Consider the following 27,736-nt stretch of genomic DNA (forward strand, 5'->3'; position numbering starts at 1 on the left):
CATGAGGTGCTGGTCACCTAACAGGAGATGCCTGTCGACACACAGGTGGCTCTTATTAGCCAGAGCTGAATTTAGAGAAATTGGGCTTGGAAGCTGAGAGAAGCTTCTGAGTTTGTGTCAGCCTAGAGTCCGACATGATATTGAATATACTCTTCTTTAATCTGAAGCAGAGGTGCAAAATTTAGAGGGGCCAGACGGTTGCCCAGATTGACAACACTTCACAAACCAGGAATCTATCCCTTTGCTTGCCAGAATTTGTTCTGTCTTCTTGTGGAGCATGTCCCAGGGTGCAGTAATACAGGTTCCTCCATTCCTTGTGGCGGAGAAGGGGAGAATGCTCTCATAAGCTATGCATGTGAAAGTGCACAGATTTTTATCAAAAGCACTAAGGATTTAAGATGGTGAAAGAACTGTACCTGCAGGATTAGTGTGTCACTCACAATTTTGGACATGGCCACAGCCTTGGTCAGAGAATGTCAATGGTACTGTGGACCACTTCTGAACCCATGTTATTAATCAATATATTGTTCACCACTATCAGAATGGGACAGTCTTCAAAGGGGTAAAGTGCCCAGATGAAGAAAAGAAATGCTACTTTCAAATAGAAAAACAGAAATTCAAGGCTGCCTGCTTTCCTATGGACATGGAATCAATACCTTTGGAAACATAAATAAACCTGGCCACGGGCAAGGATACAGCAGTTATTTTGGGAGTAGTTAAATATACTCTAATGTAGTGTGGACACAGACTCCAGTCAGAGGAAAGAGAATTAGAGCATTTTCATAACTGGCTCTCATTTCTTATGTCAATTGCACACTGGGAAATGGTAAGTCACAGTAGAGGTGGCTGGGAATCCCCAACCACTAGGTGGTTGGGATTATCATACCTGAAGCCCAGCAGACTTCTGACTGCTGTGTGTGGAACACAGCTGGAGGACAAAGGCTGCACAAGTAAGCCCTCCATTATTAATGAAGAGGGTTAGCATCAAGCTGAGACCTGGAGGAAGAATTGTGGAACTCAAGAATTTTGATCAGACTTTGCCCTCTTGACTGAGATCCTGAGTTTTGAAAGTTGGATTTGGGTACACTATCCAGAATCATGGATATTGATTCTATTACTGATTCAGTTGATTCTGTGATTCCAATCAACTAATTCAGTTGATTCCGACTCATACTGTGTAAGAGCTCAGATCATCTACTTCCCAAGGGTGGTAGTAAGAAGTGACATGATTCCTTAACAGTCAGGAGTTAAGTCAGAAGAGGGTTATACCTTTCAGTTGAATTGGCTCAGAAGAATGCCAGTAAGAAGCTCATGGACAGAAATCTGGCAAAAGATGATGTGAAGCTGAAGGCAGGAAGCATAATTTAAATGATTTCCAGCTGGTGAATGGATGACTGCACTTTATTTATACTGGCTGTCAGGAGTATGGGTAAGGAGAGAAACAAAGAGCTCCATTAGAGGTGGCAAGTCTCTTATACAAAACACTCCACTAGAATGAAATGCTTATGGGTCACTTTCTTACTATTTTGTCCTTTTACTTATGAATCTTAATTTTTATAAGTTCATAATTCTCTTAACAAACTATAAATCTGATAACCTATTTTTATGTTGTTAACAAATCTCCATTTTGGTTCTGGTTCTTGATAATTCAGACTAGTAAAAAATACTGCTATTGCTAGGCTTGGTGGCATATGCCTGTAATCCCAGCAGCTCAGGAGGCTGAGGCAGGAGAATAGTGAGTTCAAAGACAAACTCAGTAAAAGCTAGGTAATAAGCAACCCAGTGAGACCCTGACTCTAAATAAAATACAAAATAGGGCTGGGGATGTGGCTCAGTGGTCAAGTGTCCCTGAGTCCAATCCCTAGTACCAAAAACAACAACAAAACCAAAAACTGCTATTAATTTGAGGCCAGTACTAAACAATGCAAGGGTGTTTGTAATCTTACAGTCTCAAAACCCATGATATTGTGATGCTTGACTTTCGAGAAATACAATGACTATCCTGATTTAAGTTTTCATGCTTATTCTCTAGAATGGATTATCTTATATTCAATAGTTAATTTACTGAGTCTCAAAACTCTTCCATATAAACTTCATTCATGTCACTTTTCTCCAATATGATGTCTCTGATGTTGAATGAGATTTGCTGTCTGGTTGAAAGCCTTCCCACATTTATTACATTTGTAGGGTTTCTCTCCTGTGTGAATCCTCTGATGTTGAGTAAGGTGAGTGCTTCGGATAAAGGCCTTCCCACAGACTTTACATTTGTAAGGTTTTTCTCTTGTGTGAATTCTCTTATGTTGGGTAAGAGCTGAGTGGTCACTGAAGGCTTTCTCACATATGTTACACATGTAAGGTTTTTCCCCGGTGTGAATTCTCTGATGTTGGGCTAAGGCTGACTGGTCCCTGAAGGCTTTCTCACACAAGCCACATCTGTAAGGTTTCTCTCCAGTATGAATTTTCCGATGTCGTGCAAAAGACGAATTATCTCTGAAAGCTTTCCCACATTCACTACATTTATAAGGTTTCTCTCCAGTGTGAATTCTTTGATGTTCTGTAAGGGAAGAATTCACCCTAAAGGCCTTTCCACATTCATTACATTCAAAGGGTTTCTCTCCAGTGTGAATTCTCTGATGCTGAAGAAAACTTGTACTCTGATTGAAGGCTTTCCCACATTCGTTACACTTATAGGGTTTCTCACCACTATGAATATTCTGGTGTTTGGTAAGATGTGCCCTGCACACAAAGGCTTTTTCACAAATGTCACATTTGAAAGGTTTCTCTCCAGTATGTATTCTGTGATGGTGGGAAAGATGTATGTTTCGGATAAAAGCTTTTCCACATAAATTGCATTCAAAAGGTTTCTCTCCAGTATGGATTTTCTGATGGTAAGTAAGTGAGGAGCTCACTGAGAAGGCCTTGCCACATTCTTTACATTCATATGGTTTCTCACCAGTGTGAATTCTTTGGTGATGGATGAGGTGTGTACTCTGGTGAAAGGCTTTCCCACATTCTCTGCATTCATATCTTTTCTCTTTAATATGCATTTTCTGACTTGTGTTGAGCTTTTCACTATGAAGTTTCTGATGCTTGTTAAGGGTAGAACTCTTAGAGAAGACTTTCCCACACTTACTACATTCAAAGACTTTTTTACTCGGCTGAAATTCCTGGTCTTGAACAAGAGAGGAGCTCAGGGTGCAACCCTTCCCAGATTCACTGCATTCCTGTTCACTAAATCTGGATGGGGAGTTCTGTTGAGTGAGGACCACTTGCTGCAAGCTGATCTCCTGACCTTCCTGACACTGCCATTCCAACAGGTTAGCATATTTCCAGTGACTATCTCTGGTGAATCTTTCCTTTATTGTCCACTGACCTAATTCTTCTTTAGAAATATCTGCCTTGAGAGTAGTTTTCTTACTCATAGGCATTGTCATCCAGTCTGAAAGACATTAAAAACAAAATGTCTGTTTTACCTGAGTTCCTCAAGATGGCATGAGATTATGAACCTGTTAATAATGCTTAACAAGGAGGATGCGGTGAAGCTTTTTTGAGAAATGACAATAAGAAAGGAAAGAGAAAGAGAAGTGAACACAGGACTATGGTGGGGTTCATCAATACTTCACGTCTAAGGCAGGGGAGCTTGGGCTTCTTCCTGATCTCGGAGGTCATGGGCCTGGGGTAGAATCCAGAGTACCAATAATTGTTTTCTTTGTGATCAGAGAAAAATTACCTGACTGTAATATAGACCAGACTATTCTAATATATAAGGAAAAAAAAGTATCTTCTCTATTTTAGTACTATGGTCTTTAAGACAAAGATTTGGCCTAAGGAAACCACTGAAACTAGACAAAACTAGGAAAAAACATCAAGAGCGATTATAATACTCTCACATTTTACAGACTTATTTCAGTATAGAGATGGACAATAAAAAGCTAAGCTGCCCTTCAGTTTTTTTGTGTGTGAAACATTTATATCTACTAATAAAATAAGGACCTACTACTGCTTGTGAGGAAGCAATGTCTTCTAACCCATATGATAATGTGATATCAACATGAGGAAAATCTACCATGGTGATGTTTAAGAACAGAAAAATAAGAACAAAGCAGGATATCTGCAAGGCTATAGCCAGTATGTCTCGGAAGGAAAGGCTGTAAATCTGGTTAAGAAATATTCATTAGAAAAACAACTCTATTACAAAAATAGTCCCATGAATTGTCTAACAAAATAACTCTTTTCCTCTGACACACTGCCCGTTGCCCTGCCCACCACCACCACCAAGGGGGGGAAAAAAAAAAAAAGAAAAATTCTCATGTAACAACCGTCTTACACTTGGTTTCCTGGGTATCTTGTTATTGACAAGAGTTCTGGATTGTGTGCTATTTTTCCTTACATTTGTGAATGGTCACCTTTTAACTTAAGTCTGTTTAAGACTTTGTACTAAGAAACATAATGCTAAGGACAAGATACTAATACAAGATACTAATTTTTTCCAGGGTAAAAGAAGAAAGTAAAAAAAAGATACTAACATGGATGATGCAAACAATCCTGGGAAATTCTACCCAGAACAAGCCTTTCTCATCTCCTCCTTTTCCAACTCCAGGAAATTTTACAAAGAAATACAATAATAATAGTAATTTAAAAAACCTTTAATTATCTGAAAAAGAAAGATGAACAGTCAGATAACAATGGTATCTGTAGGGAATTGATTCTAGGATTCCCCACAGATACCCATCCTTATAGATACTACAGAATGACTATATTGTCATTTAACTTTAATCATTCTTATTGTGAGCAAGCATATATTATTCTGAGTGGGAAATTTTAGCCTCACAATATATCTGTTTATCTTTCTAAAGGCCTACCAGAGAAAAAATTCTTTGAGGAAAAAAAACTACTAGGTATTGGGAATCACCTTCCTGTATTTTTCTTCTCTCCCAAATCTTAATGCTTTGGGTTAAATGCCTTCAGACAAATTTTTTTTAAATTCATATTTCCTAGTTGTCTTTTGCAGAAATTTGGTCTGCACAAGCTACTCTGTATTGGCAGATGTGAAAGTTCTTAATATTTTGAAGTTTGGCAATATAGTCAAGACTCCTCTGCATTTGCAGGTTACACATCAGTGGATTCAATGAACCATGGATTGTATACTATATAGTTAAGCTTATAATAATGATTGCTTCTGTATTGAATATGTATAGATTTTTTTCTTGCATTACTCCCTAAACAACAGAGTAAAACAACCATTTACACTGTATTAGGTAGTATAAGTAATTCAGAGATGATTTAAAGTATATAAGAGGTTGCACATTTTATATAACCTATACACATTTTATCTAAGCAACTGAACCAAGAATTTGATTAATCATTAAGCTTTCCAGGGTAAAAGAAGAAAGTTTAGTAGAAATTCAGAATTTTCTATAGTCTTTTGACATTGTGGATCCCAAAACTATAGTTTGGGACCATCCAAAGAGAAAAGTTTGTAGTAAAAATGTGAATCCCTTCTAGAAGTAAGGAAAAACAAGAGACTGAAAAAGCTCTGTAAACACTGGAACTCAACTTCTAGCTATTATAGTGCTTGGCTAGATTAAAATGGTTTGTTTATACTCCAAAGGTGTACCAGAGGAAAAGGCAAATCTTCTTGGGAAGAAACAATATGCAGAGTTCCTATGTTCCTTCTCATCTAATGTCAGAGATTCAATTTAAAAAAGTCGAATGAGGATACAACAACAGATAAAAGAAAAAGAGATTGAATACCAGAGTTATCAGACATGCAGTTAAAAGTAACTGTAATTGATACATTTGAGAAAACAAGTAATATTAAAAACAAGTAAGATTAAAACAATTGGAACAAAAGAATCAAATGAAAATTCTAGAACTTATAAAGAATTGAAATTATGAACTCAATAGCTAGATTTAATAGTAAAACTGCATAAGCAGAAAATATCCATGTGCTAGGGTTTGAATATGTCCCCTAAAGCTCAAGTGTTAGAGATTTAACTCCCAAATTCATACACTGATGATATCTAGAGGTAGGCCTTTGAGAGAGAGGATCAGATGAGGTCATGATGATGGCGCCCCTATGGAAGCAGTAGTTATTTTTATAAGAAATGGGGGAGAGACCTGGGCTAGCAGGTTTTGCTCTGTCTGCCTGTGTCATGCCCTTCATGGAGTTATGATGCAGCATGAGACCCTTGTCAGATGCTCAGCAGATACCAGTAACCTGCTCTCAGACTTCCCAGGCTCCAGAATCATGAGCCAAATAAACCTTTATTCTTCATCAGCTACCCAACCGAAAACAGACTAGAATACCATGGTAAAAGATGCAGAGAGGCAGAAGAGACAGTGTCAAATGAGTGAATATATATATGACTGGAAATGTGTAATGAGAGGAGATAAAGAATGTAGCAAAATGTTATTTGAAAAAAAAAAGCTGCAAAATGAAATTTGAGTATTCTATTGTGGTAACACAAACCAGACAGACTAATATAGCCTCTAAATTAAGTAATACATTTCTAAACAACTGATACATCAAAGAAGAAATCATGATAAAAATTAGAAAACAACTGAACTTAATGATGATACAAATAAGAATTGGAACTTATAAGACACAGCTGAAGTCACATATGGTAGGAAATACACATACACTGATTGTCAATCTCAAAAACATTTAGGAAAACAACAAATTAAACCTAACAAAGATGAAAAGAAATAAAGAAAACAAATTAATTAAAAGCTTGATTGACCTCTATTAAGACAAATGAAGATAAAACATATTACCAATATTAAGAATGTTAAGGTGACATTGGGACAGATTCCACAGATATTTACAAGAGAATAAGAACACAATGAAAAAACTTCATGGTAATACATTTGATGACTTAGATAAAAGATTCAAACTCCTAGAAAAACATAAATGTAATAAAACAGGTACAAAAAAAATCTAAATGATCTTATATCTAATAAATACATAGGATCTTCATTTTAAAACTTCTTCATCAAGTAATTTCTAGGCAGAGATATTCACTAGTGAATTCTTCCAAATTTAATGAATGAAGAAATAACATCAGTTTTATATTTTCAATTGGTTTTATGAAACTGACACACACCAGAACTGATGAAGATACTATAAATGATAAATTCACAGAGTATTCTCTTTTATTAACATAGATGCAAAATTCCTAAATAAAATATTAGCAAAAGAAATATGGTGATATAAAAAGATAATATGTCACAAATAAACTGAAATTCAAGGTTGTTTTTGTATTGAATCACTCAATGTCATTCACAATAACAGAATAAAGCAGAAAAACCATACCATTATTTTAATAGATGCTGAAAAGACCTCTGACTCAATTCAATACCCAGTCATGATAAAAACTCATGGTAGTAGAACAGTAGTAGAACTCTTAATTTGATTGAGTTCTTATAAAAGCTATATTAAACAACAGTTAATCTTAAAATATTAAAAATATTCCCAAGACTGAGATAAAGTAAACATTTCTGCTTTCATTACTTCACTCAACATTGTACTAGAAGTCTAACAAGTTCAAGGTTAAAAAGGAAAAAAAGAAGAAAAGATTAGAAAGGAAGGAATAAAAATGTTATTTATCTGATGACATGACTATGTTCATATAAAAACACAATATGGAATATTTCATGCACAATCTATTAGAATTAACAGGGAATACAAAAACCAATAGTGTACCTACACACCAGCTACAAATAATTGGAAAATGAAACTTTCAAAAGATATTAATAAATCCATCAAAACAATAAACACTTCTTATCAAAATCTTAGCAGGAATTTTTTAGACGATCAATAGCCAAATCTAAAATTCTAAGAGAAAAAAAAAAAGGAACAAAACTGGAAAACTGACATTAGCAAGTATGACTCATTATAATGCTTCAGTAACTAAAACAGTGTTCACTGGCACAAGAGTAGAGAGAAGAAATGAAACAGGACAGACTAGAAATAAACTTGGACACAAATAGACCAAAGGGACAGATTATAGAACTCATGCTTGCAGCTACACAAGCATGACATGTACTTGCAGTCAACTTATGTCTGACAGAAATGACAATGCAGAATAATGGGGAAAAGGCCTTTTCAGTAAATGATCCTGGGTCAACTGGATGCCCATCTAGAAAACAGTGAAAAATAAATCTTTCTTGTGGATTGTAGACCAAAATATGAAAGAAAAAATAATACAGCTGCTATAACACGTGTTTTCATGGCTTTAAGAGGTCTTAAGTAGGATATAAGCATTAACCATAGGAAGAAAAAGAATCCTAATAAATTAAACTATCTTAAAAATTCAAACTTCTATTTATCATGTGATGCCACTATTCACAGTGAGAAACAATATTTTTAATATATATATATATGACAGAAGACTCAAAACCTGAATGTACAACCCTATAAATCAATAAGAAAAACCTGAATGTACAACCCTATAAATCAATTAACCAGTCAGCTAAATAGAAAAAGAGGAAAGACTTTTAGATACTCTATAAAAGAGGATATCTAAATGTTTAATAGAGGGGCTGAGATTGTGGCTCAGCGGTAGTACACTCGCTTAGCAAGTGTGGGGCCCTGTGTTTGATCCTGGGTCAACATAAAAATAAATGAATGGATTAAAGGTATTGTGTCCAACTACAACTAAAAAAAATAAATATTTTTTAAAAATATAAATAAATGTTTAATAGAAATAAAAAGATGGGGGCTGGGGTTGTGGCTCAGTGATAGAGGGCTCGCCTAGCATATGTGAAGCCCTGGGTTCCAACCTCAGCACCACATAAAAATAAAATAAAGGTATTATGTCCAACTACAACTAAATAAACAAAATATTAAAAAAAGAGAAATAAAACGATGGGTGGGTACAGTGGCACATGCCTATGATCCCAGCGGCTCGGAAGGTTGAGGCAGGAGGATCGTGAGTTCAAAGCCAACCTCAGCAACTTAGCAAGGCACTAAGCAACTAGGTGAGACCCTGTCTTTAAATAAAATACAAAATAGGGCTGGGGATGTGGCTCAGTGGTTTAGTGCCCTGAGTTCAACCCTAACCCCAGTACCAAAAAAACCCAAACAAAAACAGAAATAAAAAGATGTTCGTCAGTCATAAACTTAAATACTCCATACATCCTCTAGAACAGTGAAACATTTTTTAAAATGACAATACTAAGTGTATCAGAAGATATAGAACTCTCAGATCCTGCTGGTTGGAATATAAAATGGCAGAAGTATTTTGGAAATCTACCTGGCTAGGTCTACTAAGGCTTGCAGTTGTACAAGCAGGACACTTCTATCTATACACTTACTCCAGGAAAATGTACATATAACTCTCTAAAAGCTGTATAAGAAATGTGCACGGTAGTATTAATTAAATAGCTCCAAAATAGAAATAAGCCCAATGTCAAGCAATGGTACAATGTACAAATATGGATAAGGTTAGATCAAAATGTTATACAGTGAGGGGCTGGGGATATAGCTCAGTTGGTAGAGTGTTTGCCTTGCATGTACAAGGCCCTGGGTTCAATCTCCAGCACCAACACAAAAACAAAACACAACACAACAACAACAACAAAACTTGTTATACAGTGAGATGAAAATAAACCACAACTGTCATGACATGTGACAACATGAAAGAATATCAAAATACTGTTGACATAAAGATGTTGGACACAGAAGAGTAAATGACATGTAATACCATTTACATAGTTTAAAAACAGGCAAAATAGGGGCTGGAGATGTGGCTCAAGCGGTAGTGCGCTCGCCTGGCATGAGCGGGGCGCTGGGTTCGATCCTCAACACCACATTAAAAATAAAATAAAGATGTTGTATCCACCTGGGACTAAAAAATAAATATTAAAAAAGGCAGGCAAAACAAATATATGGTCAAGGTAGTTGTTACCTTTAGGACGAAAGAAACTGAGAGGGACAAGGGGTTACTGGAATGTTGATAATATTCTATTTTTTGATATGGGTGTTGATTATACAGATTTATGTGTTTATATTGCTAAAATTTGTTGAGTTGTATACTTATTATTTGTGTACTTTTCTGTATTACTTCACAAAAATGTGGGAGCCAGGCGCAGTGGTACACACCTATAATCCCAGCAGCTTGGAAGGCTGAAGCAGGAAGATTTTTGAGTTCAAAGCCACCTTCAGCAATGGCGAGGCACTAAGTAACTCAGTAAGACCCTGTCTCTAAATAAAATACAAAATAGGGCTAGAGTTATAGTTCAATGGTTGATTGGCCCTGAATTCAATTTCTGGTACCCTTCCCCCGCAAAAAAGTAGAAAATGGATTTAAAAATTAATCAATGAAAGCACTCACTTCTTGCTATCTTTTCTATCAGCTACTGAATACTTATGTCTGCTTAGCAAAGTGCTTTCTTGATTGTGATAATAAAAACACCCATCCTGACTTTTAAAATTTTTTTTTATTAGAGAATCATTATATCTTGGTTTTACTACACTGAAAACTAACTGAGGTGTGAGAAGACTAGACCCACTGGAAACTCACATGATTGCAGTGTGACAGAGCAAGCTTGGTGGGAGCACTCGAAAGTCAACACTCACTGGGGTCACTGCAGATGGGCAGATTGAGAAGCCATACCCCTAGCTGTATTGGTCTACATTAAAAAAAAAAAAAATCAGTAGTTTTAAAATACACAATTCTAGGGTTTGAAGTAAGGCATGTGAGTAGTATCCTCCAAGCCTAAAATGTAGTCAAGAGGTCACAAACAGGGAGGGACCAAAGTTCAAAGTCTCTGAAAAGGACTTTAGACCTCCCACTGTTTTGGCAGGCAACTACTAGGTGGCTAAGGAAAGCCTCTAATAAGAAAGACACCAAAATAAACAGAAAATCAAGGAAAACACAGCCTATGATGGGAAAAGAGGATGTTTTTGAAAACCAGTATCTTTAAAGAGAAGATTTTTTTGTTTTGTTTATTTGTTTTTCAGTGCTTGGAATCAAACACCAGACCTCACATATGCTAAGCATGCATTCTGCCACCGAGCTACATACTCCCCCTGCCCTTAGAGAGAAGCTATGTTAACTGTGAAACATGAGTAAGAGCTTATTTTAACAAGCAATAGTCACAGAAACAAGGGTTTGGGAAATTAAATGACTGTGGAATTTAAAACTCAATATACAATGCCTGTTGTAAACAATTCAAAAACAGAAGAAAAAAATCCAATAACCCTGTTTATAGACAATGGACAAACAGCAGTGAAGGACGGTGATGGAGGAAGGGAAACAAGGTAAGACCCTTGGATGCCTCCTGTTTAGTCCCTGGAGGCAGATTCCAGGTCACAGCACAGGGCCATAAGGGCACAAGGGTCTCAGTGTATTCAAGTGACAGACATCAGGCTCCCAGGAGGCTGAGGCAGCTAAAATCTATGGACTGCCAAACAGAAAAGCTGTAGAAACTAAATTTAAACTATCCCACAAACTCTCCTACTTCTTGCACAGAAGGCTCTGATGGTATTATACCATTTAACGAAGAAACCACTGTCGGAAGCCATTCTCACACGTGACTGGGTGACTCCCGGTTAGGGTCTGAGGCGCTCTGGCTGTGTCGGAGCTTTCCCGGCCCTCTCCTGATGAGAGAACCTGTCCGTGTGGGGGTGTAACTGACCACTGACCCCGGAGGCCCAATCACTGACCCTGACCTTGGAGTGCGGCTCCCCCTTCAACCTTCATTGGATGGAATTATCCCCTGAATTTCTTGCTCCCCAATAAAAGGCTACTCCCTGGCGTGCTCGCTCTCTCTCTCCTGCTAGCCCTGAGTAATCCTTGCTGCCCTGCCGGGCGGTTAGAGGAGGGAACCAGAGAGGGGAGCCGTCTCGGACCTGGTCATAGAAAAAAGGTAACTGAGTCTGTGTGTTTATTTCGATCTCGCTAGCTAACTTTTATGCCAAGAATCTCATTAATGAAACCATTGCGCTGGCCGCGTGGTAGAAACCACAAAAGAAAATACTACAGTACAGAAAAAAGAAAAGAAGAAGAAGAAAAAACACCAATTTTACACAAAATCTCTCAGAAAATAGAAAGGGAAACTTCCCAACTGTTTTTTTAAGGCTAACATTATTCTGCTATCAGAAACAAAGATACTACAAGGCAAATAAAACTAATGTCTTTCATGACTGTTGATGCAAAAATCCTTAATGAAATGTCAATAAATTAAATCTGGAGATATTTAAAAAGGATAATAAGTCAACACTAAGTTGGGTTTATCCTAGGAATGAAAATTTGATTTTTGATATTTAAAAATCATTTAACTATAATTTATTAACTCAACCATAGCATCATCTTAAGGATTCAGAAAAATACTGGAAAATTAGTATACACTTATGATAAAATTATTATCAAACCAGGAGTGTGTACAAACTTATTCAACCTAATAAAGGGTATCTACAAAAAAATACCCAGGTAACATCATAATGAATGAAATGTCATTATAGCTTTTCCCCTAAGATGGGGAACTAGGCTAGGATGCCCCTCTCATGGCTGCCACTTGACATTGTGCTGAAGGTCTTAACCAGTGCAGTAATGAAACAACTGGGTCTCATGTACATTGCTGTGGGGATACAAAATGGAACAGTTACATTAAAAGCAATTTTCAGTTTAAAGTTAAATGTGCACTTAATGCACCACCAGCAATTCTTTTCCTATATATTTACTCTAGTGAAAACTTACATCCACAAAACCCATGTCTACACAAAAACTCATACCTAAATGTTCACAGTGCCCAAACTGCAAACAATTCAAATGTTCACTAATGATGAATGAACAAATTGTGGTTTATCTATACATTGAGATGTAACTCAGCAACAGAAAGTAATTATGCTGTGCAAAATAAGGATAAATCTCAAAGATTTTATGCTGTGTGAAGGAAGTCAGAGATGAAAGAGTACATACTGTATAATTCTATATTTATGAAATCCTAAAAAAGGCAAGTAATAGGGAAAGAAATATCAGTGGTTGCCAGGGGCTGGGGCAGGGAAGGATTAGCAGCAAATGGAGTAAGAGGAAACTTCCTGAAATAATGAAAATGTTGTTTTTATTATGTGGTGATAGCTACCCAATTGTATCCATTTATCAAAATGGATCAAGTTTTATACTTAAATTTGCTGAACTTTATTGCATCTCAATTATAAAGTAATGAAGCTGACAAAAATTAATTTTAAAACTTCAATAGAGGTTAGGCAATAAAACTTAGGATGTTTGTAAAACAGTAGAGCAAAGAAAGCATTAAGAATGAAATTTTCATAAAAAGATAAGAAAATTAGAAGAGTAATACAGGAGGTTCGATATTAATATCAAGCATTCTGCTAAAGAAAAAAAAATAAGCAATAAGAGAACAAAATGTCCTAAAATGAAAGGGCAGGATTTTTGGATGGAAAGCCTCACCAAACACTCAATCAAATGTTTGCTAATGCTCAATGTATGATACTCAAAGATATATCTCTGAGAAACTTAAGGTTATTCAACTAAATGAGAAGAACCTCTGAGTTTTAAGAGAGGAAAAATAGGTCTCAAATGATTACAAGAATTATTCTTTTTAACAGCAGCCTGAGGTCTAGAAAATAATGGAGTAATGTTAAAATTATGAAGGAAAAATGAGTTCCAAAGCTAAATTCTACCCATTCATAAAGCTTAAGGAAGAAAAAAGACAGACATATTATGTTATATAAAATATTCCCATACATAATTTCTGAAGAAGCTATTGGAAAGACAATGCTACAAAAAGATGAGAGCAAACCAAGAAAGATGACAATGTAAGACACAGTGAATAGGAGATCCAGAACAGGAAAGAGGATGATTCACAAGAGGATGATGGCTGGGCACCAGACATAAATGCCGGGCAACTCTGGAATGAAGCAGATTAGAAGGTTCCAGAAGAGGCAAAGACAACTTAGAGAAGGACTAAGATCAAATTTGTGATCAATAAGTCAGATACAGTGGCACGTACCTGTAATCCAAGTGATTTAGGAGACTGAGGCAAGAGGATCAGAAGTTTGAGGCCAGCCTCAGCAACTTAGTAAGACTCTTGTCTCAAAGTAAAAAATAAAAAGGGCTGGGGAGGTGGCTCAATGATTAAGTGCCCCTGGATACAGTCCTCAGTATAAATAAACAAACAAACAAACAAATACAGAAATAAGTTAGTGACTCATAGAAACTAAACTAAGACTAATGAAATCTGGGAATAGGTTCCTTAGGAAAATGGAAATTGTCAAAATTATGCTACATCTGTACTGGGAGGACAGGGAATGGAAGACAATAAGCATGAGTAGTTGAAGGGAGCAGAGACTGGGCTTAATCCTCACTTTTTTTTTTCAAATGAGAATTTATGGTAATTTTAAAATTTTAAAACAAAATAACTGACCTTAGCCAATATAGTTATCCAAAGCCCCCTATTAGGCTATAGAAGTTTGTGCCTTCACTTCCCATGGAGGAAAAGTCCCCTATTAGGCTATAGAAGTTTGTGCCTTCACTTCCCATGGAGGCACAAACAACCCAGACAAAACCCAGCAGCCTCTTGAGGCCAGAAGTTCTGCAGAGTGGGAAATGTAAAATGAGGATGAGATTGGCTAAAGGTATAGGAAGGTCAGTATAAATAAGAGACAAAGAAGAAAAGAAGTATATTAAACAAAGTCGAACAGCAAAGAACACTAAGAAGCCTCAAGATTTCAAGGGAGACTGACATCTAAAGAGCAGGATGCAACCACTAGACAATGGGACTACACTAAGGGTTACCATGCCTCAGAACAGCAGACCTTCCAACAAAACTCAAGCAAGTACACTAGAGAGGTTGCACTCCTGAAAGCTCAGAGACAGGCAAGAAGAGCTTCTACTGTGCTGGGATGGTGATTACTGGGCAAGTGAGCCCTAACTGTGCCTAGCTAAGAGAAAGGGAGAGCGAGGCAAGCCATGTGTCATGGTTTTAAGAATTTTCCAGTGGTTTGTGTTAATTGGCATTTGGCCCAAAGTATTGCCCATGGGTAAGGAAACAGCCGTGAGAATGAATAGGAAAACCAGCATCCTCAGTTCAGTCTTTGTGAATCCTCCAGCCCCAACCCCCTCCCAACTCTATCAACAGTCCCAAGCGGGTGAACATGGCCTGAAGACAGGATGTGCTGCTCTTTCAATGGTCTGCTGATTATCAGAACTGGAGGGCAAGGAGTATTTGAAGTTCTGCCTGTTTAGTTTCACAATAAAAAATAAGCAAAGGAAGGAGGTGGAGAGCAAAGATGCTTGCAGCCTGAATCCTGTTAGGTCTTTTTGGTCAACTCTCTGGATTTGTAGGCCACTCCTCAACTTTTCAGCTCCTGCACAATTCCTTGGGGCATGTGACTAATGACTGCATATACACCTGGCTTAAAATTACTGACTCTCTGCCACCTGGAGACCCAGTTGTCCTCTAGACTCATCATCACAATGGTTCCATCAAAGGAAGAGCTGATGCAGTCATATACTATCTCTTGGTTTCCATTCATTTGTAGGTTTGCATCACAATCAGCACAACATTCATATTCAAACTGGTCGATTGTCTTGACCAGTGAACACAGAAGACAAGCTCACAGATGCCACAGATCCTAGACACTGTCTCCAAGGCCATCCTCTGGGATAAAAACAGTGGGGGACATGGCCACAGCCCCCACACCAGAGGAAGTAAACAACTCACTACTAATCCTCAATTTTAATAGAAAAAAAATTGAAAAAATGTTATCTAAAAAAAGTCAAGAAGTAGCAATATAAACATGTTCCTTGGAGACATGAAAACAAATATATCAAATAATCAGCAAAAAAAAGAGAAAGTGGTTACTTCCAGAGAAGAGGAAATGGGGAAGGGGACAAGAAACCACTATTGTTTATAATAAATCTCACAGAGTTTAATTAAACTAAATGCTTGTATTATCTGAAGAAAAAATAAATACTAAAAAGAAAGAAAAAAAATTGAATAAATGCCAAACAAACAAAACAAATCAGCAAGCAAAGAACTGAAGGAAATAAATAGTGAGGAGCAAAAATTAATAAAAATAAAATAGAATGGACTTGCAAAGTCAAATGTTTATTCATTAAAAATTCTAGTAAAAAAGGCAAACCTCTGAGAAGACATATATTTAAAAAGACAAAAAGTAAATATTATTATAAATTCATTCTTCCATTCAACAAACCAGTACTGAGACCTGGCATGCCAAGCATATGAAAGCAAACAAGATTAAATTCATTCCTTAAGGATCTAAGGGGAAAAAAGATATTTAAACAGGAAACAGAAAGCACTAAGAATAAAGATCAAGCCAAGCATGGTGGCACACGCCTGTAATCCCAGCAGCTCGGGAGGTTGAGGCAGGAAGATCAATAAATCAAAGCCAGACATTCAAAGCCAGCCTCAGCAAAAGCAAGGCCCTAAGCAACTCAGTAAGATCCTGTCTCTAAATAAAATACAAAATAAGGGCTGGGGATGTGGCTCAGTGGCCAAGTGCCCCTGAGTTCAATCCTTGGTACCAAAAAAAAAAAAAAAAAAAAGAATAAAGATCAAAGAAATAAAGACTAATGTATTTTACTTAATTAAATAAGAACTCCTGCTAGAGACAGAGAGAGATGGGGGAAAAACAACAAGAGTATAGATTCCTGACTATATGTAACACCTATACATAATAGAAAAAGATAAGCTATCATAGAAAATGGGCATAGAATAGGAATATTTAAGTAACAGAACAAAAATAATCAATAACATGAAAAAATGTTCAAACTCTCCAGTAAATAAAGGGAATACAAATAAAACCACAGTGATGCTATTTCTTGGGAGCAAGACTAGCAACATTTTTTAAGTTTTACAAATCCAGGTTTGGGCAAGGATGTTAAGTAACAAGAACTTGCATCAACTGTTAAGTGTAATTTATAACAATTAACTTGACAAAAAATTGGGGAATATCTAATACAATTGAAGTAGTGTATATCCTTAAGCCTAGTATTGCTAAATCTGTGAATATACCCAAAGAAAATATGTATAAGAATATTCAGGTTGTCATTATTTACAACAGTGAAGAAAAATCTGGATATAGCCTATGTACCTAACCATCAGGAGAATGAATACTGTAAAAAAGTTAAAAAAAGTAACCTAGAGCTACATACCTCAATATGGATTTGAAAAAAAAAAAAAAAAAAAAGTAAGTTCTGGAAAAGCTTCCATAGTACAATACATATATTTATGGGAAGGAAGATAAATACTGCTTAGAGCTACAGATATATGTGGAAAACCCACAAAGAGAAGCTTGGAAAATACTGGTGTAAAATCAAGCTAATGGCTATCTCTGGTGTACAAGGAGGAAGATGTGATGAGGAGAGCCACAGTGGATCCATTATGTTATGTTCCATTTCTTAAGCTGAATGGCAGGGCATGAATACTGTTTCCATATCATCCTTTAAACTGTTCAAAAAATTATACACTCTTTTTTTTGTATATTCAATGTAGAGTATTCAAAATAAATGTATTTCCAAGTAAAAAAAGGAAATGATAATGGTAAGTGCAGAAGTAAAATTATATCATGGAAGAATAATATATAAGAAATTATTCTCTTAAAAAAATTCCCAGTAAATTTAAAAGAAAAAAATGCAGGTCAACTAGTAAAATGAAAAAGAGAACCTAACACATGATGTTAAAACCTTAGATGAGTACTCTTCATGGTTGTAAACTCATGCATTTTATAGCTCAAGGAAAAAAAAACATGTTAAAGATAAAAATGTAAAATGTACAGCTGGTAGAACACAAACCTAACAGGGTGATAAATAAGAAACAAATTATATAAGTGATTAGCAAACTACTCAAATTAAGAGATCAGGTAGCCTTTTGTTTTCTGAGTTTATGAAATAAACAATTTCTATGTAATTATACTTTTGGAAAAGGAAAGAAATGCAAGTTTTAAGAGCTGATAGATCTAATGCTGGCCTTTTGCCAATCCTGACTTACCACTTAATAGCAATAATAAATCAGTTCAGATTAGTTATCCCCCTCAGGCTCAGTTATCTGTGAAACAGGATTCATTGTACTTGCTTCACAGGTTGTAAGAATTAAATAGGCAGCAAATATATATTTCCTGCAAAATCACCAGGTATAATGCTCACATATTAGCTCTCTCCTCCCTTTACTACCTCATGGCCCAGAGAACAGAAAAATTAAAAAAGAAAACTCTCTGAAGGACTTTTTCTTACCACGATTAAAAATAACTGTCTATTCTAAACTAAGAGTAAGGTGTGCAACAATGAAAAAGTTCTAGATAGAATATATGGTGAGTAGCCCTTATTTGAAATGCCTGGGACCAGAAGTGTTTTAGATTTCTTTGGATTTGTATATACATAATGAGATACCTTAGAGTTGGGATCCACACTTAAACATGAAATTCAGACAGAAGGTAATTTAATACGATACTTTCAGTGTACCTGCATTTTTTACTGTGGCCTGTTCCATGAAATCAAGTGTGGAATTTTCTACTTGTGGCCAGCATGTCAGCACTCAAAAAATTTTGGGATTTTGGAGCATTTCAGATTTTGAATTTTTGGATTAAGGATGCTCAATCTATATTTTGAGGATCATAAATAAATCCTATTATTATTCTATATAGTCTTTGGAGTCCTAAACAGTCATTAAGAAATGAAACAGAAATTAGAAAAACTAAAAACAAATTGAATAAACACTTTAAAAATGAATATGAATTAGAGTTACAAGAGGGTAATATGCACTTGGAAAGGATTAGTATTTATTTTTCTTTCTTTTTTTTTTTTTTTTTTTGGTACTGGGATTGAACCCAGGGGTACTTAACCACTGAGTTCCATCCCCAGCTCTTTTTAATATATTTTATTAAGAGACAGGGTCTCATAAATTTCTTACGGCCTCACTAAGTTATGAGGCTGGCTTTGAACCCATAATCCTCCTGCCTCAGCCTCTTGGCCACTGGGATTATAGGCATGAGCCACCATGCCTGGTTAGAATTAACATTTTTTTATAGCAGAATTTCCAGTTTAAAAAAACAAAAGAGGTGATAGTTCTATTAAAAATATACATATATGCATATACATATAAATTATAATTTTAATGGGAAATGGAGTAAGAAGGAAACTATTGAGTTTTATTGAAAGATACAAAATAACACACCTTCCATGACTGGGAAAAGGACCTGGGAGGAACTGAACTATTACTGTCGGTGTTTTCATCACCCACACCTGACTATAAAGCCCTTCTAGGCATAAACATCTTTCAAAAAAATAGTCTTCCTGATTGTACTACTCCAGCACAATAGGAAATTAGTGTTAATGATGAGTAAATGGCTAACTGAATGATTCAAATAAAAGCAGCTATATCAGAGTGATAGAATTGTGGATAAATTTCTTTTTCTGAATCCCCTTTCCCTTGCTTGCTGGTTATAACTCATTTGTGTAACATAGAATGAAACATTAAAAATACCTGTTTGGTTGTAATATAACATAGAAACTCAGAGAAGATTCAGAATTCTATTGTAGTAATTTGAAGGATTTTGATAAATGAGTTTTGAAAATAAGATCGAGTCCCAGACATTCCATATGTGCAGTTATTTACTGTAAGATATAAATTCCTGCCTACTTCACTGGGTTACTATGAAAAAATAAATAATTAAAGGTTTGCAAATATATTTTATAGGATGTAAAATGATAGCTGCAAGTGCAATATTATAGTGTTTTAAAATAAAGGAATGAGCCTTTTGAATATCAGATGACCATAGAAAGATGTACCCCCTACCCTTAAGTCCCCAGACCCAATGGACTCCTTAGGACAAGCAATACCACTAAACTGCTGTATTCTCTGAAATCCCAAGCAAAAGGTCTATGCCACTTACCAGGTGCCAAGCATTGTACTAGGCATGAGCAATACAGCAAAAGATATGACAAAACAAGCTCTCTAGCACAGTGCCTGCCAAAAGGTAGAGGACAATGAAATCTTGATTTAATGTATATCCATGTGGATGAAGAAATATGAGGTAGTTGAAGAAATGTGCAATGTTTTGCTAGAAACAGAGGAGCTTAATAGGCATTTAACTGGCCTTTAAGCTGCCCTGCTGTGTGGTTCCTCCCCACTAGAGACATTTCAGTAGACATTATACTGTCAGATGTAGTAGAGGAAGCTCAAGCATGGGGTTGGGGAACAACGGCCCAGATGATATTTTCTAAAACTGAAACTATTCATCTATGCCAAACAAGGAGAGAAAAAAGAAATCATGGGGGGGAGGGTTCAGAGAGGCACAAACTGGCACAAGAAAGGCATGCCACAATTTGGCAATGCATGCTGGGAGACATATGCAGCAACAGGCCTGGCATGTTAGTTGAGATTTCATGCCTACCCTGACCATTTGGGTCCCTCCCAAGGTCCCCATACTTGTGATTCTTACCAAGAGAGAAGTCTCCTGAGGTGTCCTCTGGGATCCATTCTTCCCCTTTTCCCAGTTGAGAAAATATATCTGGTTTGGGTCCTAACAGTCCTGTTTTTGAGGGGGAAAAATGGACCAATCTGTTCATAATAGTGATAAAAAGTCATTGCAAGGATGAGGCCTGGTCCTCAGAACTTCCTAGCAAAGGTAATCTGATAGGAAGATCCAGGGTAGATAACATGTTCACAGTGAGAGAAAGAAGTGGCTCAGGTCTGACAATCTGCTTCCAGCCCCACCCTGCTGAAAGAGTTCAGGGAGAATTTGACTCCTAGCCACTTTTGAGGCATCTCCACTTGAGACTCTAAAAGCCTGGGGACACCAAGGATAGGCAAGTAGCAGCTTTGAAGATAACATCCTTAATTGGCCCATTTCCAACCCAATCTTTAGTGTGGCTTCAGTTTAAGGGTCCTAACAAGATCCCCAAAAGTGAAGATAAATCTTTCAAGGCTCCCACCTTACCTAATGAGACTAAGTTGCTGTAGTTTTCCAGCATCACATCCCTGTACAGGGCCCGCTGGGCAGGGCTTAGTTGCCCCCATTCCTCCTGGGTGAAAAGCACAGCCACATCTTTGAAGGTCACCGAGTCCTGTAATAGCAAATCCATTCTTATTGACCGGGGGCTATTCTGAGGAAGCTGAGACTGGCTGTCCCCAGGAGCTTGTTAGGATTCACAGGACTATAGGGAGCTGGTATACTGGGACAGGTTAGGCATTTCCTCTAGGTCTCTGAAAGCCTTATTTTTGTATTAAGAGTTTTCCTCCGTTTTGAAGAGATAGACGGTAGTGACTGAGCACTGGGACCATACACTTGCTGTTCATTTTGCCCTCAACATTTTCTCTCATCTCCCTCAATCTGCCCAGCCCTGCTTCTGGCCTCCCACATATGACCAAATCCTACTTAGGTCTCAGCTTGGACATTCCTTCCTCAGCACAGCCTTCCCTGACTGCTTCTATAGTTACCTATGTGGGCCCATCAAAGTAGTGGCCAACTTTATTGTGATTTTTGGTTTATTTTCGGTCTCCCTCACTGCCTATTTTCAAGAAGGCATTAACAGTTCTATATCTCCTTTATTTTCTTAGTATCTACAATATGGTTTGAGGAGTCAGCACCTATTATAGTCATGCAACACATAATGATGTTGTGGTCAATGACAGACTGTGCATACAGAGGTGTTCCCATAAGATTATAATGGAGTTGAAAAATCCCTATTGCCTGGTGATATTATAGCCACTGTAAAATCTTAGCACAACATATTACTTTTGTGTTTGTGGTGATGCTGGTGTAAACAATCCTACTGCACTGTTAGTCATATAACAGTATAGTATATATGGTCAAGTACTAATATATACTATAATGTGCTAATATTTGATAATTATGGTAAACAATCATGTTACTGATTAATGTATTCACTATATTTTTTATCATTATTTTAGAGTGTACAACTAGTTTACTATAAAACAGTATGCTGTGTTAATGCTGGAAAGAACCTCATTTATCTAGTGTTTCTTTTTTTTTAAACTTTTTTTTTAAGATATATATATATATATATATATAGAGAGAGAGAGAGAGAGAGATAGATAGATAGAGAGAGAGAGAGAGAGAGAGAGAGAGAGAATTTTAATATTTATTATTTTTTAGTTTTCGGCCGACACAATATCTTTGTTTGTACGTGGTGCTGAGGATTGAACCCGGGCCGCACGCATGCCAGGCGAGCGCGCTACCGCTTGAGCCACATTCCCAGCCCCAATATCTAGTGTTTCTTGAATCTCTTCATTGTATCAAGATGCCACACTGAGTGACTGATCTGGACCATCTAGATTTGCACAAATACTCTTTATGTTAGAGAAAAATAAAAGGGTAAAATTGCCTAAGGATGCATTTCTCAGAATGTGTTCCATTGTTAAGTGATATAAACTGTATTTGTTTTTTAGCAATTCCTGCTTTTCTTCAACTGCTCATCTGCCCACCCCGCAACATATGTGCAAGCGTGCAGGCACACACACATATGTCCCATGTAAACAGTAATTCTGTACCTTGGGACAATGTCCCCTCAACTACAAATAATCCCTTTCTTTGAAACTCTGTAACAAGGACAGAGAAGAAGCAGTCTCTATCAGGTATATGCAATCTAACATGTAAAAGTCAACAACTTTCACATCACTGGTCTTCTTGGCCAACAGAAGAGCCAAGGGAGCTGGTATACAGTGTAAAGAGTTAAGCTGAAGTCAGAAAAGAAAGCCAAGGGTCTAACAGAAAGGACTTTTAGGTTATTCTAAAACCCACTTCCACAGCAAAAGTCCAGCTGTATCTTTGTCTATGGCTTTAGATAGATACCTCAGTATCTTTCTAGTAAATGCCAGCTTTTGCTTATGGCAGTACTTGAAAGAATGCTAGTGGAAAGATTTTTATTTCAAACAAACCTGTGTTCCAGTTCCAGGTGTGCCACTGATGACCTTTAACAAGTTACATAACTCCAACACCTGCTACCATGAGCCCAATAAGAGTAGGGAGGGAGTGACTGGGGTCAAGTGTCTGGGGGAGACTAGTGTGGAAGAAAAGCTCCAGCTCAGGGAAAACAACAGCTTCACACTCTTTATATCTAGAAGGCAATTTAGGCAACACTCTCTCACTCACCTGGACTATGGTGGGCAGGTAACTGACAGCCATTCCTTCTTTGATGAGCCCTCTTATGGACAGGCAAAGTGCTGAGGAGGCAAGTGGGCAGCTTTGCAACTGCAGGATTCCTAAGAGTAGAAATGTCTAGAAACCTGTTATGAGGAGAGGACTGGGTCAAAAAATACCACATAGCATCTGGGAGTGAGTCTGTAAGAATTCATATCCTGGGAGTCCCCCTGTATCCCAAAGCTATGAACTCTTTGGTCTTTCTTTGTTCCCAATTTTCTTTCCTGATTCTGAAAGCATTTTTCTTTCCCTCCACTGTTAAGTGAATTGCTCACCATGCAACTTTCCCCTCATCACATCTTTCCTTTAGTCAAAAACTCCATGCTTTCCCTTCTGTATTTTAGGGAATTAAGTTTTTTTTTTTTTTTTTTTTTTTGGATGGTGTTAGGGTTTGAACCCACGGCTTAATGCATGCAAGGCAATTAAGCTATATCCCCAGCCCCTCCCTTCTGTATTTCAATACTTGAACTTCTTGCAGAAAGCCCTGCTCCACTGCCAGCTCTCACACTTTCTACCCATCCTCTGTCCTTTACTGCTTTAGCACTGCTGAGGAGTCAAGAAATTGTCTCTCCTCCTAGGGCACCTAACTTGAAGGAGTGAAGGAATCAGGAAGGGGGTGAACTTCCTCCTGAAAAAGGAGGCAAGCTAAGTAGATCTTCATTGTGTATGTATCTTTCTTAGGCTAAGCCCTTCTCTGGGGCCATCTGGGCGACGTGGAACCAAAGGCAGGCCGAAACAGTGTATTTGTGGGAGCGGGGTGAGAAAGGAGTAAGGGATCAAGAGTCCTTCCTGCCTGCAATCACTCTCGGCGGCTTCATTAGGTACTCCGGGGAGCTACTGCAAGGGCTGCACTGCAGCTGTCCCTGCGCTAGGCAAGTTCCTCACGCACAGCTCTGAAACGCATCAGGAAAACACCTATCTCCTAAGTATAAATGGGCTTTCCGGGGTCCGCTCCAACACATGCTAGAGGCCCCGCCCCAGGGTCCTCCACAAGCACTCAGATTCGAACCCCAAGCCCAAGATGCCCATTCCAGACCGTCCTCCTTTTTTTATTCCTCCCCCGCCCCGTTTGGAATCAAATCTCTGGAAAGTTTGGGGCATTTGGTCAGTATCCTCCAGAATGGACCGCAACCCAGAAATCCTCGGTTTCCCTTCCGCCCTTCTTCCCAGACCTGACCACCCCACAGGTGCTTCCGCTCTCCCTTTGCGACTTTGGTCACCGTGCCTGGTCGCCGCTGGGTTGCCCTTGCAGAAGCCTTCGCCAGTAGCGAGAAACCGCAACCACCACATCGCAGTCAGAACACAATGAGCAGGAGTCTGCAGCCTGGATCTGTACTGCGCTTGCGCGTTGCCCCGGGAACCGCGGAGCCGAATTCCCACAAGCCTTAGGTCGGCTGAGCTAGGGCTGCCGGACTCCACTTCCCAGGAGAATTGGCGGAGAAAATGATGGCGTGCGCCTGCGCAGACAATGATCGGCGCTCCAGCGCCCGGGTCTAGCGGTTTGGGATGCTGAACTACGTTTCCCAGGAGCCTCGGCGGGTGCATCCTCGTTTCCCTCGTTCAACTAAACCCCCATGCATAACCGCTGTGCACGGATTCTGTTCCGTTCTGTGCAGACTTGGCGTGGGCCTCTACCTTGAAATAAAGCCCGGGAAACTATACACCAGGATCAGTTGATCAGGGACGAGGTAGAGTCCAGCGGAGCGGCGCCTGATATGGTGACAAGAGCGGATCTCTCCGGAGACAGTAGGAGAGCCAAATGGCACGTTCTTGGAGAACGGTGCCAAAAAGACTCTAAAAGCTGGCGGGATTGCGCCCTTTGCCCCGAAGAAGCATTGGATATTGCCCATCTGGCCCTGCAGTCGGACCGGGGCGTGGATTCTCAGACGCCACGATAATTTCTTCTAGTAGGAGGAAATTTTTTCTAGTGCGAGGACAGGGACATTGGGGTGAAGGCCTGTAGAGCAGGGCAGACTGCGACTCAGAACAGAGCTGATGGCAGCTTGAACCCGGCTGGTGACTGAGGGAACCCAAAACGGTACTGATAAATGCCCAAGATAGAATAGACTTAGACGATAACTTATCGAACAGGGCTGAGGGAGAGGAAGGGAACTTGGATCCCAGTGAGTCTTATTCTTAAACAAGTGGATAATGTTTAGAAGTTGGTGTTTATTTTTATTGAGGATGCAGTGATGTGTAAGAATATTCCACTGGAGATATTTAGTTGCATTTGAATACATGACACTCATGGAGCTCAGGAAGGAAAGATTAGAGGGTTTTAACTTTGTTGTTGGTAAAATAAAATTAAAAAGGCAAGAATGTCACTTGAGATTTGTCACTGAAGGAATTGTTGGCCACCTTTTAGGGAACAATATCAATGACTTTATGTGACACCACAGCATTCTATTTGGGGTTTTATTGATGATTTTATTCCACCAACACCTTTATCAACTCTAAATACCCTTCCTCAGGATAATGGCTAGTGCCTACGTTTGTTTGCTAAACCCTGTTACAAGACCCCTGCAGTAAGGATGTAGTAAAAGCTTCCTTTAGCTTCACTTCCTATAACTTCCTTCTACTTAACGCCCTAAATATACACAGTATTCGCCTTTTTGTAGTTACTCCTTTTTTTTTCACACACACTCCCCCCCCCACTTCCCATTTCCCTTGTTTTCTTTGCACCAACTGGCTCACTCCAATGGTAACCTGTGCTAGGAGCTACTTTGCAGTAGGCACTAGGGGTCTTTCATCCTAGAATTGATAGGAGCTGACTTACACACTGAGTAGGAGCAGTATCTTATCATACTTGTTGTTCAAATGCACAGTGCAAAAGCAATCAAGTGTGTGGACTGCAGGCATGTACTACCTTATGCCAAATGTGTATATACACAAGGAAGTAACCCACCTCAATTATATCCTAAGCACTCATCCAGATCTGGTGTGTGTGTGTGTGTGTGTGTGTGTGTGTGTGTGTTTAGAAGCCCAATGTACTCTCCATGATCATCCGAGTTTAGGGGGCTGTTTATGCATTATCTACAAGAGGGGTACTGGCACCATAGTCTGCTGCTCCACCTGTGTTACAGAACCCAGATTGCTAACCTATTTAAGTGTGTAAATGGCCCAATTTGTCTTTTGAGCTCAGTTACAGATAAAATATAACTAATCACCCCATTCTGTGTAATTGCAGAGGGCGCTGCGTTTCTTGCTCTTTAGAAGTCATTCAATACATCCAAATTCTCTTTTACTGACTCTCCTGCCATGAATTCCTTTAGGGCTCTCGATCCCCAGAAACTACTGAGAAGGTACTTGGTAAATATCTAAAGGCATATTGGTCATGGCTATCTGTCTGCTGCTCATAGGCCTGACAACATTGACGGTGACCATATGGCAGCATCCACCCCACCAGCTGATTGGAAAAGGGACAGATACTTGGCCAAAAAAGTGACTTTCAAGACAGAGCCTGTCTTAAAAGGATGATCTGGACCAATTAGGTTTCTTTCATGGAAATTTTAGAATTAGAGAGATACAAGGGTCAGATAGGAGACCTGATGATTCTGGGTCACATGAATTTAATTTTAAGTAAAGGAAGCCAAGGTAACAGATAATGGAAAAACACAGCAATGGGAGCCCATATGGTGGTGGTAGTAGTGGCAAGGGGAAGGGCACAGAGAGAGCGCACCTACAAATCCTTGGCTAATGATGGTTCCCAGTTGCCACAGAGTCTGGTTATACTGCATTTCAAGTGGCACACACAAAAAGTCATCAAATATTATAGAAGTTACAATTCTATTTGAGAATTGAGACCAAAGTAAAGACTGGGTTTAACAAGAGGACGCTATAACCAAGGTATTCTCTCTCAGACCCTTATACTTTGAATATTCCATCCAGGTGTTTTACAAATAAATATCCTCCTTTCTCTCATTTCAAGCACAGAGGAATGAGGAGGATGGAGCAAATCACTGGCCATGAGCTTCTCCAATATTCTTCTCCATTTCCTGCTTAAACACACCCCTTGATTCATCCTGCTGATTCCAGGGCTCCTCGATTATACTCATATATAAACTGATGGAGTCTGAACAGGCAAAGAAGGAATTTAACACTGAACTAATTGTATCCCCCAAAACTTAGATTTTCAATAATTACTCTTTCTTATATCCATTCTACTCCTTTCCCTTCATATGTTTGTATTCCACCTGATCTCAAGAGAAAGAAATGAATTAAGAAGAAGGGGGACAGAGAAGGGATGGGTAGAAAAGAAATTAAAATGACGAAGACAGCAGAAAAATAAAGGTTCAAAAGGAAGGCACAAAACAAGGGGGAGAGAAAGTAATGAAGATGCTGAAGCTTTGGATGGCAATGAGTTGAAGTTAGTAAGATATTAACCCTGAGTAGTGATTGCCCAAGACTCTGGACTGCTTAGGAGCTAAACCATGAGAGTTCATAGGCACTTGCTCCACTACTGCCCACATTTTCTGGACCCAGGATTTATTTACTCCAACTACTCTTATTGGAAAGTTTCCCTCCTCTTGTTGAAAGTATTCCTAAAGCCTCTGTGTGCCAAATCTTATTTTCCTCGTCTGAGCT

The 27,736-nt window shown here is 38.3% G+C and overlaps 1 protein-coding gene and 1 pseudogene across 1 annotated transcript; both read right to left on the reverse strand.

The window, feature by feature from the left end:
* Positions 1-1,915: 1,915 nt before the first annotated feature.
* On the reverse strand, positions 1,916-23,411 carry Znf454 (zinc finger protein 454). The gene is made up of 4 exons (XM_076856562.2): positions 23,105-23,411; positions 20,930-21,056; positions 20,432-20,521; positions 1,916-3,439 (listed from the first exon to the last, which is right to left on the reverse strand). The coding sequence occupies exons 1-4, from the start codon at positions 23,135-23,137 to the stop codon at positions 2,103-2,105; spliced, it is 1,587 nt and encodes a 528-aa protein (XP_076712677.2). The 5' UTR covers positions 23,138-23,411; the 3' UTR covers positions 1,916-2,102.
* Positions 15,281-15,627, reverse strand: LOC143399695 (transcription elongation factor SPT4-A-like; annotated as a pseudogene).
* Positions 23,412-27,736: the final 4,325 nt, after the last annotated feature.

The sequence above is a fragment of the Callospermophilus lateralis genome, chromosome 5 (genome assembly GCF_048772815.1).
Source record: "Callospermophilus lateralis isolate mCalLat2 chromosome 5, mCalLat2.hap1, whole genome shotgun sequence".
Lineage (NCBI taxonomy): Eukaryota > Metazoa > Chordata > Mammalia > Rodentia > Sciuridae > Callospermophilus > Callospermophilus lateralis.

What these genes read in the sequence shown, in the direction of transcription:
- Znf454 (XM_076856562.2), bottom strand. Translation starts at nt 23,137, where the DNA reads ATGGCTGTCAGTTACCTGCCCACCATAGTCCAG. An exon ending in ACCTGCCCACCATAGTCCAG is followed by an intron (nt 21,057 to 23,104) that starts GTGAGTGAGAGA and finishes TTGCTATTACAG; the next exon opens with GACTCGGTGACCTTCAAAGA. An exon ending in CAGCAACTTAGTCTCATTAG is followed by an intron (nt 20,522 to 20,929) that starts GTAAGGTGGGAG and finishes CCTCAAAAACAG; the next exon opens with GACTGTTAGGACCCAAACCA.